Here is a 15,306-nt window from a genome sequence, read left to right on the forward strand (position 1 = left end):
CCAAACACAAAACACTGGCTTCACAGAAATAAGATCATTATTGCAAAAACATGGTTTCAGCATGTCTGACTCACAAATTGAATAAGCTAACAAAGAAAGAAGACTCTTGCAAATAAAACAATTCTGATGCATACTTAGGCACATAAGTATTATTTTAAACTTTTGACACCTTCTTAAAAAAATGGGTTATTTTTGAAGAACTTAGAGGCACAGTAGTACATCCTTCCACACAATTTGACATGACAGATAAATGAAGGAACAGCAGCAAGAGTATGCAGATTTTCTCTTTTAACAAACTTTGACAATCAGTTAAAAAACTTTGAAAGTAAAGCCAGACTTTCAAAAACATGGTCAGAATCTAAACAGTACAGATAGGATTGTGAGACTAAAGTAACATTTCATGATATTATCGTTTTGCCTCAAACATGAGAACTCATGCCTGGGAATTATTTCACAGCCAAGTTGCAGGTTAGAAAACCAGATGGGATTGGCTAACTGTCAAGAGACTGCAACACTGAATAGTAAAAATGTACTTCTCTCCATTTTATGCATTCAAACTCTAAAGAAACATGTTCCCAACAGAGGTTGTACATTACAATGACTGCCACTAGTTGAATGAGATGTGCAGTATTTATTTGCACCTTTCACTATATTTTATTTGCACAGCAGCCATATTTTGGTTATTGGTCAGAATTTGGACTTAAGGGGGTATTGTTAATGTATTTCCAATCAGGATTTCAGAACAATCCCAAACTCAGGTTCAAATAGAAGATAGCATAACAGTAAAAATGTCAAGGATAAATTTGACATATCAACACTACATCAGACTAATTACTGCTTTTTATATCTACAAAGTACCTTAAACTGATGATATTGTGCTTTAAAACATTTTAACAACAAGAAAATTATTTCTCCTACGGCATGTAGACACAATGATAAAAAGGTATGATTACTTCAAAGATGGTGTGCCGAATATTGCGTTCCGGCTAAGAAACCTCAAACAGATCTGGCTAAATTTCTGCAAACTTAAGAAACTGCAGTTGCAAAAGCACTTATGGCTAAACCTCCAGGCAGTAGCAACAAAAAGTTGAGATGATGTATCATGAGATACAGCAAGACAAGACAGGACTACAACAAAGGTCCTGGCATGCTTTTATTTAGACTTCGATGACGAAAAATTACTGAAACCTTTCTCAATAGTCAATGTAAAAGCCTCTATTGGCATTACAACAACCAAACCCCTCCTATAATTGCTGAACAGCTTGTTCCATGTTTCTAGTGGTACTATTGACTATGTATGTTTTGCAACGCTCTCCAGCTCTGTCTGGCCACCCTAATCTTTAGCTCCCCCCACAGATTATTTGCCAGATTCAAGTCAGTTCTCTGGCTTGGCCACTATAAAATGTTAATGTTACTATTACAGAAGAAACATGTTTGTCAAATTAAAGGATTGTTTTAAATCTGCCAGGGGTAGAATTAATTTTAGGCCTAACTATATATGGATTCCTATGCTACTCATATCCAGAAATCCTTAGATTGTTAAACAGAACCTTGCAGACGTTTTCATAGTCTTTGAATCATTCCACATTTTATTACATTACAACAACAAACATCAAAGTATTTTACTGTTTTGTTATTAAAGAGCAACACTTCTGAAGTGGAAGGAAAAGGATTCACAATTTTAATAATTTATAAACATCTAAACAAAGTGTGATGTACATTTCTATAAAATCCTCTATTCAGATACTTCTGAATAAAATACAGTGCAACCAATTGCCTTCAGATTTACAAAACTAGCAAGTCAAACTTTTTATGCCTACATGCAAAATGCTTTGAGTGGCAGAAAACACTCTACATTCTCCTGAACACATAATCCCTATAGTGAACATGGTAGAGGGAGCATCATGCTGTGGGTATGCTTTTCTTTAGCACAGACAGGGAAGCTGGTCAGAGTCAATGAGAAGATAGATGGAGCTAAATATAGGGCAGTCCTGGATGAAATCTGTTAAAGGCTACAAAAGACTTAAGAGTGATATGAGCTGGACCTGCCAGCACAACAATGACCCTAATCATACATCTATAACTACAATAAAATGCTTTAGATTGAACCCAATTGAGAATATGTGGCAAGACCTGAAAATTGCTGTTCACATACACTCGCCTTCCAATCTGACCTTGTTTATGATATTTTGCAAAGAAGGATGGCTGAAAAAGTGAGTCTCTAGACGTCCCCGGCTGCTACAGACATACCCCAAAACACTCGCATCTGTTTTTGGAGCAAAAGGTGGTTCCACCAAGTATTTACTAAGGAGGCCTGTATGCAAATTAATGCCACACTTTTCAGATTTCTATATACCTGTGTACTACTACATGTTGGTACATCACATAAAATCCCAATAAAAATGTTGAAGTTTGGTGTAATGTGACAAGATGTGAAAAAAATCAAGGGGTATGAATACTTTTGCAAGCCAATATATTTGTGGACTGAAGCAGACATTTTAGAATATGAAAGTTTTATTTTCACATTCTGGAAATAACAACAGTAAAAAGCCTTTCAATTTTGCCATTGAAATTATTTTCCTGCCTCACTCGCATCATTTTGACTTCAAACTCCACATTTCATTTTACTCCTAGCATTACAATCTGAAATGAGAAAATTAAAATGAAATTTTTACAGACCACCTGGCTGAGCAAAATATTAAAGTAAGGGGATTTCTACAAAAAAACACACTGACGTCCACCAGAGCCCTATGTATCCAGTTTCAGTAAAGACATTAACAGGCTTGTAATATGATACAGGAGCATTCTGTCTGTGAAAACAACCTTACAGAGCAATATGTGTTTCAAATTAAAAAGCTGCACATTAGTGAAATATACGTGTTATGATTCCCATGCGTCTCTGTAGTCAGATTTTGTCAAATTTAAATGAAGTATAATACAGTGTGTGTTTCTAAACCTTGACTGTTGAGTAACCCACAAAGGTTACATTTTTGTGACCTAGCTTTTAATAAATCTTGATGGGTCAGGTAAAAAATGAAGTGCTGTAGCTCTCACTGCCTTTTCATACCTTTCCAGTTCTGGCCGCAGGCTCTTTTCTCTCTCCAGCATGGCAACAATTAATTTACCCCATTCCTTCTCCACATCGTTCGGATGATGACCCGGGGGTAACTGAATACGTCCAAACTCAATCCACATCTGTAAGACGCACAGCAAAACCAGACTTGTTATCAGTCTGACACACAATGAATGGCAATGAAAATTTAAAGAAATCTTTTTTTTTTCTGTTTTCCATACCTCTAGCATTTTGTAGAGATTTTGGATTTTTGTTTTATCATTTTCTTTTAGTGGTATTTCGTGTTCTTTGAACTGCAGATACTGCGTATAAAGTGCCTGTGAAAGAAGTCAGAAAATGAAAATTAAACTGCTGATTTTTTATGTTTCCACAAGACAAGAATCCTTATAAAGCATTTTTGACTATACACCCCCCACCTCACCATCACCACCCCACCACCACCTATCCCTCAGGAATTCCCATCACTATTACAAGATATCAATATCTTACAGCTAATGGATGCAGCTGCTTTCCAAAATCCATCAATTATGCTTTGAGTCTCAGTTTCAGCAGTCAGACATTGCATTATGCGGTTGGAAGCAGGCAATTAACCTTGACTGGTCAGATATTTTGTTGTATGCTGTGTACCTCCATTTTTAACAAATGTTCTGTACAGTAACGGCTAATATCCATCCATCCATCCAGGAGACCAATTAACATGATTATTTATTAATTAGCCATGTTTGTGGACTGGAGCATCCTGAGACAACCTACACATGCATGGGGAGAACATGCAAACTGTGCTACCAAGTGCACCACCATGCAGACCTAAAAGTAACTAAAATCTGTAAAATATAGAGGATCAAACCTTGATTTCCACAGGATTGTTGGGGAAAGATCTATCTGACATAATGGCCACATTGTGTTTTATCCACTGGCTGAGGTATTTGATCATGTTCTGGTACTCCACCCATTTGATATCAACATCCTGTTGAAAGACAGAGTCATCATCCATTAAGCGGCTCTCAGCACTCTTTCCCTCCTGTGTGTCAGTACCAATAACTTACATTAGGACTTATTCCATCAACTCCGTCAGGTACTTTGGGGAAGGCGTCATACAGAGTTGAGACGTATGTAATCACAGACTTTTCATCTGGAGACTGAACATCAACATCTGTTAAAATGAAAAGATCAGAAAAGACAACAAGGTAATGAGATGCTAAAAACAAGTATGTCTTCTTTTATGATCTTTAAGGTAACTGGCTAAATCTTATACTTAATATTGGTCTTATCAAGCCTTAAAAACTGGTAGATACACCTTTGAATGAACAAAACTTTGTGGCACATTAACTGTGTTGGAATTTATTTAGCAAAGTCTAAGCCAAAATGCAGAAGCAGAATATTAAACACTAAATTTAGATGCAATACACAGAATTATTTGTAATCTGTAATGACCCTGCCAGCATTTCATATCATTATGAAGCAAATGTGCTCCACTCTTCTTGTCACTGCTCAGTTTATTGATGTTTGCCCCTAAAACAGCTGTGTACAGTTCTTCTAAAGTTCCAGCCCAGCATTTCCCTCAGGTTCAGGTCTGAATGTAGACAGTGTTACTGTTAACATCATGATTGATTCTTTTATACTTATATTGAGCAACTTCAGCTCTCAGATTGCTGACTTTGCATTTGAGTCTAAAATATTTCAATACACACAGACTTACAGAACAAAATAAAATTAATAAATAATATAGAAATTAGTTAATGTTCATCTAAATGACTTTAGTGTACCCAGGTGCTAGAGCTGCTGTCTCTTTGCACTTACAGGTTCATTTCAGACTCATTAAGACTCTCACTGAAAAATGGTTTAGATTGTTGGTTTAAACATCATAAATGCCATTTATGTATATGTTCTACACACAATATGCACTCAACACTTGGTCAGGGCTCCTTTTGCTTTAATTACAAAATTAGTGCAGAAGATAGCATGGCTCCCCAAATCATCACTAACTGAGGAGGTTTCACACTCAGACTCTATGATCTTAATTTTCAAATGAAATGCAAACCTTTTTTTAAATGAAGAGTTTAGACTTATGGGCAGCAATCAAGCCATTTTTCTCCTTAGCTCAGGTAAAAAAATCTCTGATAATGTCTCTGGTTCAAAAGTGGCACAAGCTGTGTAGCCCATGTCGTAGACATTTCACTGTGTAAAGTCTCCTGAAGCACTGACTCCAGCTGCAGGTCATGCTTTGTGAATCTCCCCCAAACTCTTGATTTAGCTTTGCTTCACAATCCTCTCTGGGATGCATTTAGCCTGTTGTATGTACACCTTTTTTGACCATACTTTTTCTTTCCACTAGACATTACTTGAACATGCATTAGCTGTAACCCATATGTATTAGAATTTAAAGAAATAAACACACTAAATAAATCACCCATTCAGTGATATTCTAGGTTATTGACAAGCAAATGCATGTACTGCTGTGCATTATGACCAAACAGCTCCAAAGTGGTCTACAGTCTCAAAAAGATATTGGTCTCCAAGATTGATAAAGATAGATATCTCTCTCCATGCTTATATTGTTGTAAGCTTCCCAACACTCTGCTTTCAATGGTCTTATGACACTTACTTATAACTAATATTCCAATGCATTTAATTGGTTTTATTTATTTGTTCCTAAGAAGCACTTGGTATGCACCTAGTTTTTAATGGTGCTACCATGGGACCATTTTTTGTTTTATCCTAATTCATACATCCTTATAACTACAGGCGAGGGTGTTCTTTCTTTTTTTTTTAACTCAATAATTAAATGCCTCAAGCCAAATTCCAAGAAAATTTACAGCTTTAATAATTTACAACACAAAGGTGCACAAGTCTTCACCCTATTATCTGGTGCACAGGGGACCCTGTGTACAGCTCTTACCCTCAGGGTCGAGCAGCCTGGCCACCCCCAGTTGTTCAGCTACAGTAAACGCCTGCTCCAGATTGGAGCGGTTGGTCTGTGCCGACACACGGCCTATGTCAACCAGATCTGGTCTAAAGCAAAAATCAAAAGAGAAACAAAAAGAGACGTGTGAGGTATTTAAAGTATAATGAGATGATTCATTCAGGGAAAATCTGATAAGTAACACTAGCAGAGAAACAAGCTGTGGAGCAAAGAGGAATCAAGATTAAGCCCCAATGAAATAGTCTGAAAGAGTAGACTGGTCAAACACACTGTTCTGTGAAACTCTACCTGTATTTGTGAATGATGGCATTAAATAGCCTTCCATCCCTCCAGGAAGTTGTGAAGTTGTCGCACCGTACGCCTACATAGCCATCTGTCATCTGCTTGGACCAGAGCAGAAGTCTCTCCTTGGCTGTCATGTCCTCGGACTCCCCTGTGACGTGAATATCCGAGATCTAGAGCAGAGTGGGAGAAAGGTGTCACATTGCACCAACATGATGTTTATAGTAGGAAGAGTTATGGCGTCACAGAGTTCCCTAAAAACTCAGATGACATCCTCCTTATTAATTTAATTATTCAATAATATATTAAAAATACCAAAATGACTGCATTGTTCATGCACTGCTATAGCCCTGAACAGAATTATTGGCACTGAATGTCCAGGACATTATTCCAGTTTTCTAGCTACACAGATGTGGTGAATTCCTATTCTTATGAGCATTAGGAGGTTGGCAACACCCAGATTGATGTAGCTGCTTTCTATAGAGGTATGTTTGGATCTCTGGTGTTAATATTGTCAATAGTAAAAACAGAAAGCATTTGTAGCGTATCCACAATATCTTTTACCATTTTTTTCCTTGGACACATACACTCACCGGCCACTTTTTTGATATACCTGTTGGATTTTTTTTCCCACAAACCAAGCAACAGAATGAGGTAGAGCATGGAGTTAAACTTGAATTTAAAATGGGAATGACTGTTGGTGCCAGATGGGCTGCTTTAAGCATTTCAGAAACTGGTTATCCACTAGCACTTCCATGCACAATTACCTTTGAGGCTTACAGTGAGTGGTTAAACAAAAGAAAAACGAAAAAAATATTTAGTGAGAAGCAGCTGTGGTGGAAAATGTCTGCTTGAGGTCAGAGGTAAGAGAAGAATGGGCACACTGATTGACGATGACAGAAATGTATTAATAACTCAAATAACCACTCTTAATAAGCAAGGTTTGCACAATACCTTCACTGAGCATAAAAAAAACGTTGAAATTTGAAGCAAATGGCGACCTCAACAGAAGTTTATGACTGCACCAATCCCATATGCTAAAAACAAGAAAAAGAGGCTACAATTCAAAGAGACTCACCAAAACTAGACTATAAAAGACTGGAAGTAAGCTGACTTGCCCAATGAGTCTTGATTTCAGCTACGACGATTAGATGGTCAGGTCAGAATTTGGTGTATGCAAAATGAAAGCATGATAATGCAGTATGTCTCAAAGCTCAAATCAAATAATACTGGTTTCTTAAACATGATAAATAAAATGACAAACTTGCTGTACTCCAATGGCCTCCACAGTCAACATCCTAATCCAAGAGAGCACCTCTTGGATTGAGATTTGCATCATGGATGTGCAGCAGACAAATCTGCAGCAACTGCATAATGCTATGATGTCAGTATAGACCAAATCCTCAGAGTAATGTTTCTGACACACTGCTGAATCTATGCTACAAAAAAATAAAGTAGTTGTGAATACAAATGGTATCAGACCATACCACCTAATGAAGAGTCTAGAGAGTGTATAAATGCTTGTTTCAATGTACATGCTGCTGTGACTACCGCTTCAGATTTTATCTGATCATGATGTTTCAAGCATACCCTCCATCAACTTAAAACAATACCCCTCACAGCTTCATCCTAGTGCATCTATAAAAGTTTTATGAGGTAAAACTTATGAATTTTGTGGGTGTGACAAAATATGTCACTTTGTTAAAATTTCACAGTATTTCTCATTAAACTGAAGTTTGTCTTGCAAAAGTGCTATCAGCATTTGACTAAATCTGGTGAAGCTTAAGCCAATATTACAACGTATGGACCCCGGATATTTGAAGTTGAATGCAGTAAGCTTCACACTGTTGTATCTGGGTTTGTCCCTTCTACTTAGAAAAAAAAGAAAGGAAGTAGTCATAAGCAAATAAAAAGCATATATTTCCAACAGATAACCTTGCGCTCAGGTAGCAAGTTATCAGGCTCCTCTCCTGTGGAACGAGCTACCAGTTTTTGTATGTGAGGCAGACACTTTGTCTACTTTTAAGACTAGGCATAAAACCATTCTTTTTGATAAAGTTTGTTGTTAGAGTGGCTGAGGTTATCCTGACCTTTGAGTTTCTTCTCATAGAAGATACAGTACATCTTGCCTGTTTTTTCTGTGCTTAGCCGGTACATCTACCTGATAGAGAGAAACTTAACTTGTTGGCAAAAATAGCTCCACTGATAGTCTTAGCTGAACTACTGTTTCCAATTACTTAAGGTTCTCTCTATATGGAGGACAGACATGGACCTGTCCTTCTGTGTGTAACAGTGTCTCTCTGCGGCTAGTGGTGCCACTAACTAAATGTAGTTTGTTTTTCATACCAGAGCCAGTGACTCAAATCCTATCTGTTTAGACATCTTTCTCTGCTAAATGGAGCCACTAAAAGAGCTGATGCTGCCACTAATCCTGTTTACTTTAACACAAGTAGTACTCCTGGATCAGTGGTTCTATATTTTTGTGTGTATGCTCTCTCTTCTCAAAACCCCAGTTGGTCACAGCAGATGGCCACTTATTCTAAGCCTGGTTCTACTGGAGGTTTCTTCCTATTAAAAGGGAGTTTTCCTTTCTACTGTCGCAACATGCATGCTCAGTATGAGGGATTGCTGCAAATTTAACAACTCAATGATATCAACTGTTCTCTGTCAGAACATGCTAATTCAAGAAGAGCCAGAAAAGTTAGTGACTCAATGCAATCAACTGGGCTTCCTTAGATAAATACATTTTTACAATTTGATTAAATAAACTGAACTTCTTTGCATTGCATTATACCTATGATAGATTTGGGAAGTGACTGAATTTAAAATTCTCTATATGTTTGGACTAAATTGCCAATATATTTCTGTATATAAATTGGATCTGTTTGTCTTGAAAAGTGCCTTGAGAGGACATTTGTTGTGAACTGATGCTATATAAATAAACTGTATTGAACTGATCTGATTTCCTCTTCTTTCTCTGAAAATAACAACAACCTCTGAGCTCTTTCAATCCAGGACTTAGTGGAGCTTTCTTCGGGTCAACATAGCATTCCTCTTTAGGTCCCCGAACGCAGACACAGACGTTTTCAAGGGCTGTCAGATATTTGAGAACGTATCCATCGATAGTGCCTGAACTGTGCCTTGCATTTTGCATAAGACATTTCAATATGTCCTCATATTTAATTTTTGATCTTTCATCCACCAGCTGGTGGTTTTGTTTCCTTTGAAAAAGGTTTCTTTCTTCTGTTCTGCTTTGTAAAATAAACTTTCAGACTGTCCTCTAACTGTCTTACATCAGCATTATTCTCCCTGATAAACGTTAAGATATTCCATTTTATACGACTGATAAGATTGACACTTCTTACCAATATATGTGAGATATGAAAATAAAATAAGTACTAGATACTCTAAATGTAAATTATGAATCATTATGTGCAATGAGTATCCAATGCGAAGTTCAGATGCAAGTCTCCACCCTAAGACAGAGTTGCATAATAAATTCAGCAGCTATTTTACAACTCACTCTTGAGCATGAACATTATGACGCAAAGCAAACAGTGGCACCTCACAGGTTGCACTTAGTTTGAACTACAATTATAACATCTCAACAATGTCTCTAATATTGACTTAAACTTTGGAAACTTAGTTAATATTATGAGAAGCCAAAACTGTGGGAACACTAAGTGAATGACAAATAACACCAGTAAGGTCAGTTAATAATAACGTGTAAACTACAACAAAAATACATACATACCAAATAAAAATATAGTTATATAATATACTTATTATCAACCCAACATACTACAGGGAAGCATAGAGGTAAAAACCTTTGACTTCATGGGCATCCTCTGCTAAGGGCACAGGACAACTTCAACACACTGAGAAGTCAACGGATGGAGCCAAAGAAAATGTTGCATGTGAACATTCAATCCTCAGACAAAACACAAAAGATGACCAATGGACAAGTGTTCTAGAATGACCAACACAAAAAAAGGCCACTAAGGTCAAATTAAAATAGGAGTGACAAAAAAGCACTTTAATGTCAAGAAGGGACACCCTTAGTCTTCAGACTTCAATCCCACAGAAATCAAAGCTATGAGTAACCAATAAGCAGTAAAGAAACCTAAAGAATCAAGGAGGTCTCTGTAGAAGTGGACCCTTCTGATGTGTGCAAATTAGTTTATCTATCAGTTAATCTACAGACACATAATGCTATGCTTGGCAATAAAGAAGTGTTTTATTTCAAACTTCACTTTTAATGTAGTGGTAGAACCACCTTATTATGAATTGACACACTTCGGGTAATATTTATTCGCCAATCGCACCATTTTTTCCCTTTTCCCTGAATTACCCCCATGGTAACTATGAATAGCAAGCTCTCCTTTTACCTTGGGTCGGATGGAAACAAACTCCGCAGGAGCTGGAACAGGCTCAATGTAACCACAGCAAGTGAACGTCCCATGTCTCCTCCTTCTGTGTGCTTGAGAGCCACATACGATCTTGGCAAACACTGCCTCGCTCCCAGGTTTGTCCTTGCCATTGAGAGTCCATAACATGTGCTCCACCGCTCCAAAGCTAACAGCCCGTCTTAGCTGGTGCTGCAGGAGCTTCTTTACAAGTAGGCCATCTTTAGCTGAGACACTCCTGGAAGTTGTACTAACACCATGAAGCTTTCTTTCGACAGCAGTCCCACATTTGTGATCATCTTCAAGGTCTGTAGACAAACTCTCCAACCTACATGCTAACCTTGTGCCAAGAGGTGGATTACCATCACCTCTGAGGACTGTAACTGGTACCTCTCCAATATATACACCTTTACTGAGACTACCTTGCCTGGTTAGTTGATTCCCCACCTGTGAGAGTTCATTAAGCTCTTTTTGGTTTTGCTTAGATTTGTTTTCTGAGTCATCCTGAATTTCAGAACTATTGCAGACAGCACTGCTTGAAATGACTTCACTTGGAGAACTCCTGAGACCTCCATTAGCCTTTAAATCTTCTGATTTCCTCTTTTTCCTCTGGAAATACCGGCGTCCTTTGAGCTCTTTAGATCCAGGACTTAGTGGAGCTTTCTTGGGGTCAACATAGCATTCCTCCTTAGGTCCCCGAACGCAGCCACAGATATTACCCATGGCTGTCAGATATTTAAGTCAGTATCCATCGATAGATAAGTACAAACATCCAGTGAGCTCCCCCGTAGTTGTAACACTAGAGAAGATGATCATACAAAAGCAGCCTGACAGCAAGACATGAAGATCTGCACTCAGAGGAGTCGACTTCATCCTTTAAGCTTCCTGCTTAGGACTGGTCAGCTTTTTCTCACGCTGCGCTTCTCCCCAGCTCTCTGCTCTTTGATGAACTTTGATACATTTTCTCAGCATTGCTAATCCAGTGCAAACATCATAAATGCACACGTAGACGTGACCCACGTGCTTGTTGCTCTCAGCTGACCAAGAATGAAAGAGACTTGTGGACAAACCCGTTTAAGTCTGGTTTGTGTGCTGTTTTTTTAAAACAGTAAATACACACCAACAGCTGCCTCTACATTTTTTCAAGGTAATAACAACATACTGTGAGGTAAAAGCTAAATATTATGCTTTTGCACAGAAATTGTGGCCTCATGAAAAACAGAGAGTCTCAGCAGAGCAGGAAGCCGGGTTTAAAGACAGAATCGCTTTAGTCAACAAAGAGCATAAGAAGCTAAAGCAGTTACCAACTGGACAAAAAGTCCTTTCACTTTGTTTATTGATCAAATTACAAACAAAAGCTGAGCCAGAGGCGGGGCCTAGGTCCAATAGATAAAATTACTGCAAACCAGGTTTTAAAAGGCGCAGATAGTCTGATCAGGAATTGAATCAGTTTATTAAACATACAAGAACAGTGCCTCACAAAGTGTTTTAATGAGCATTAGGGTTAATCTAAAATAACTATATGCTCCTGTGAGATATAATATTGAAATTTCTCTAGAGGTCACAGTGACCGAACTCTAAGTAGAGTTCAAATAACAATCCTTCTTCTTAAGAGGTAGCTTGAAAGCAAAGGAGATCCCATTTCTTTTGCCTTATTAGCTTATCGTGAGCTCATATTGATAAAATGTAAGTTGATAATATGCAGCAAGACTTGTTATTCCAGTTACAGCATTCTTCTACAGTGACAGTTTTACTGACAGCCAAACGAAGAAGGTGAATCATGAACATATGTTTATGCTAGCTGCGTGATGGCAAAGTAGATATACTGCAGACTGAAACCTTAACACAATCAGGGCAAAACAAACAAAACAGTCACACAAGTGCCAAAACCTCCTGACATTAGTGAAGCATCCTTGCGGTGCCATGGCAGTAGTCGTACTCAGAAAACACTACAGTTCCCAAATTAAGGTGCTTTTTCTTAGAATACAGCTTTGGATGCTTAGTTAGTGCAAATAGTCCTCCTGTCGGATCAGGCAAGACTAAAAACACACTTTACTAGTGAAAACACTCAACTTGGTATGAAGTATGAAAAATTAGAGACAAAAACGTATGTAAGTTTAAAAAATGAGCCTGCAGCAGTAAGTCAAGCATGAACACAATGTCCCAAACAATCTTGTCTTTACGTGAAGGGGTTGATTCTGGTTTCTTCCATCAAACATAGTCAAATAAAAACATTTAATATAAAAATGCCTTCTGTTGATACATGTCAGTTTTCTGTCAGATTAGTTTTTTTTTAAATAAAAGACAAAGCTGTGCACCTTGAATGAGGTTTACATTTTTTTTCCATCAGGTGCCCTGATGCCCTTCCAGAGCAAGAAGAAACAGGCCCAGTGCTGCTCCACCAAGTGCTCTGGGGCTTGCGTGAGACACACAGCGGCAGGTGTTGGCACCATCATGGACGCTACCTGCCAGCATGTCTAAGTCCAGGCAACATTCAATCTGCAGCTTTTTCTCTGTTCATTCTGACGTTACACATCAGTCAAATGTGTACTAATTCAAAACTGTCCTTCAGATCAGGAAACAAACAGGCTCATAGTATAAAGGACATATTGAGTTAAAGGAATGTTGTTACTGATTCAAAAATATAAAGATTTAAAATGTTAATGTCTGACAGCAGGATAGAAGTGGAGTTAAATGTCGATGAATACCTCACAAGGCCCCTGGATGTTCATGTGACATGATTTATGTAGAATGATTAAGTGTTTCTAGGGGGAACATTTTTTAGCAAATTCCTGAGGATCTATATACTCGGTTTATAGAGTATACAACATTTTGAACTCCTGAAAATCACCCAAATGACTGCATGTATCAGTATGTTCAAAACAGGGTATTTTCTTCTTATAACTCATTACAGTATAAGCAGATTTGGGAAAATAACACATTAGATAAAGAATTTTACTTTTTATGTGTTTAAATTGATTCAATGTAGAGTTTTTTCTGACATTAAAAAGGTAATTTGGAAATAAACAACCATCGTTAAAGTATTTTTACCCATTTATCCTTTTTACATGTGTCTTTTTACAACCACAAACTTTAGTGTATTTATTCAGTTTTTATGTGAAATTAGTGTTCAATTGTAAAGTAGAATGTAAAATGATTCATAATTATTATTTTTTTTTTTTTTATAGAAATCTAAAAAGTAAGGCAGGAATTTTGTACTCAGCCCCCTTTCCCTGAGATCCCAAAATACCCATACTCATCTGACCTCTGGAGGAGCCCCGCATCTCAGGTACTGACAAGACAAGGTTGGTAAAAAAAAAAAGCCATTTTTGAATGGACGCCAAAAAAGTCTCTTTTACAGTTTGCCACAACCCTTCCAGGGGCACAGTAAACATTTAGAATAAGATGTGCTGGGCAGATTAAATCTAAGTTAAACCTTTTACCCTACATGCAAATCGCCCTGAACCCACCATCTCCATGGTCAAACATGACAGTGACAGGAACATAATGCTGTGAGGATGGTTTTCTTCAGCAAAGACAAGGGTGGTGATCAGAGTTGATAGGAAGATGGATGGAGTCAAACATAGGGCTATCCTGAAGAAAAATCTGCCAGAGGCTGCAAAATGCTTAATATCGGGTTGAAGGTTCACATTCCAGCAGGATAGTGACACTAAACACACAGCCAGAGCTAAAACAAAATAGTTTAGATCAAATGTCAATGTCCAAACCTAAATTCGAAGACTTGGAAACTGATGTTCACAGATGCCCTCCATCCAATCTGACTGGGGTTGGGCTATTTTGCAAATATGAACAGGCAGAAATCTTAGTCTCTAGATGTGTAAGACTGGTATAGACATGCCTTAAAAATGCAAAGCTTTAACTGCAGTAAAATCTGGTTCTACAAAGTACAGGGGCCACACATTTATCCACTTCACAATTACATGCAATTTTATGTTGGATTGTCACATAAAATCACAATAAAATATTTCAGTGTCTGTAAATGTGATGAAATGTAAAAAAAAAATAATAATAATCTTCACAGGGTATAACATTTGTCCAATTAAGTGTTTTTTATTAATGAGACCATGAGTTCATCGATGAGAGATAAGAGAGTAATAAGAAGAGTGTAAGGAAGCCATCTGGGCTGCTGCAGAATAGGATGCATCACTGACCTGAAAGTGCAAAATGATGGTCCAGATCAACCCCAGGGTCAATTTTGGATTGCCGTCAGTGATGTCATCATTCCTGATATTTACAAGTTTGACCTAATGATAGAGGTAGTACAATCAATATGCATACATTCAAATACAATTTAAAAAGTTGTGTTCTTACCCTGCTGTTGATGCTGTACATTAAAAACATGCAACATACCTTTATTCGTTGTAATCAACACAAACAGAAAAACCTCAACTCTGTTTTGTTCATTTTTGCTTGTCGCGTTTAACAAACACCACAAGGTGGCACCATAGTCTAGATGTTACGAAAGGGAACATTTCAGGTAACCTCTGTGTATTAATAATTTTGCCAAAGGAAATTATGTAAACTTGTTAGGACATCACCACATACCAGATCTGAACATGATGAGTATTTATAGATGTCTTTAAAATTAAATATGAGGAAGA

At 37.6% G+C, this 15,306-nt stretch overlaps 1 protein-coding gene across 1 annotated transcript in view; it reads right to left on the reverse strand.

Moving 5' to 3' along the window:
- The window catches only part of dst (dystonin), a 141,598-nt gene that overhangs the window by 77,176 nt on the left and 49,116 nt on the right, over positions 1 to 15,306 (reverse strand). Inside the window, exons 8-14 of the mRNA XM_047351559.1 lie at positions 14,857 to 14,949; positions 6,285 to 6,451; positions 5,973 to 6,085; positions 4,120 to 4,226; positions 3,921 to 4,040; positions 3,295 to 3,390; positions 3,068 to 3,195 (exon numbers count right to left, since the gene is read on the reverse strand). Of these exons, the coding sequence (XP_047207515.1) occupies positions 3,068 to 3,195; positions 3,295 to 3,390; positions 3,921 to 4,040; positions 4,120 to 4,226; positions 5,973 to 6,085; positions 6,285 to 6,451; positions 14,857 to 14,949 (824 nt within the window). The remainder of the gene's footprint in view (positions 1 to 3,067; positions 3,196 to 3,294; positions 3,391 to 3,920; positions 4,041 to 4,119; positions 4,227 to 5,972; positions 6,086 to 6,284; positions 6,452 to 14,856; positions 14,950 to 15,306) is intronic.

This window comes from Girardinichthys multiradiatus, chromosome 22 (genome assembly GCF_021462225.1).
Source record: "Girardinichthys multiradiatus isolate DD_20200921_A chromosome 22, DD_fGirMul_XY1, whole genome shotgun sequence".
NCBI classification, from domain to species: Eukaryota; Metazoa; Chordata; class Actinopteri; order Cyprinodontiformes; family Goodeidae; genus Girardinichthys; species Girardinichthys multiradiatus.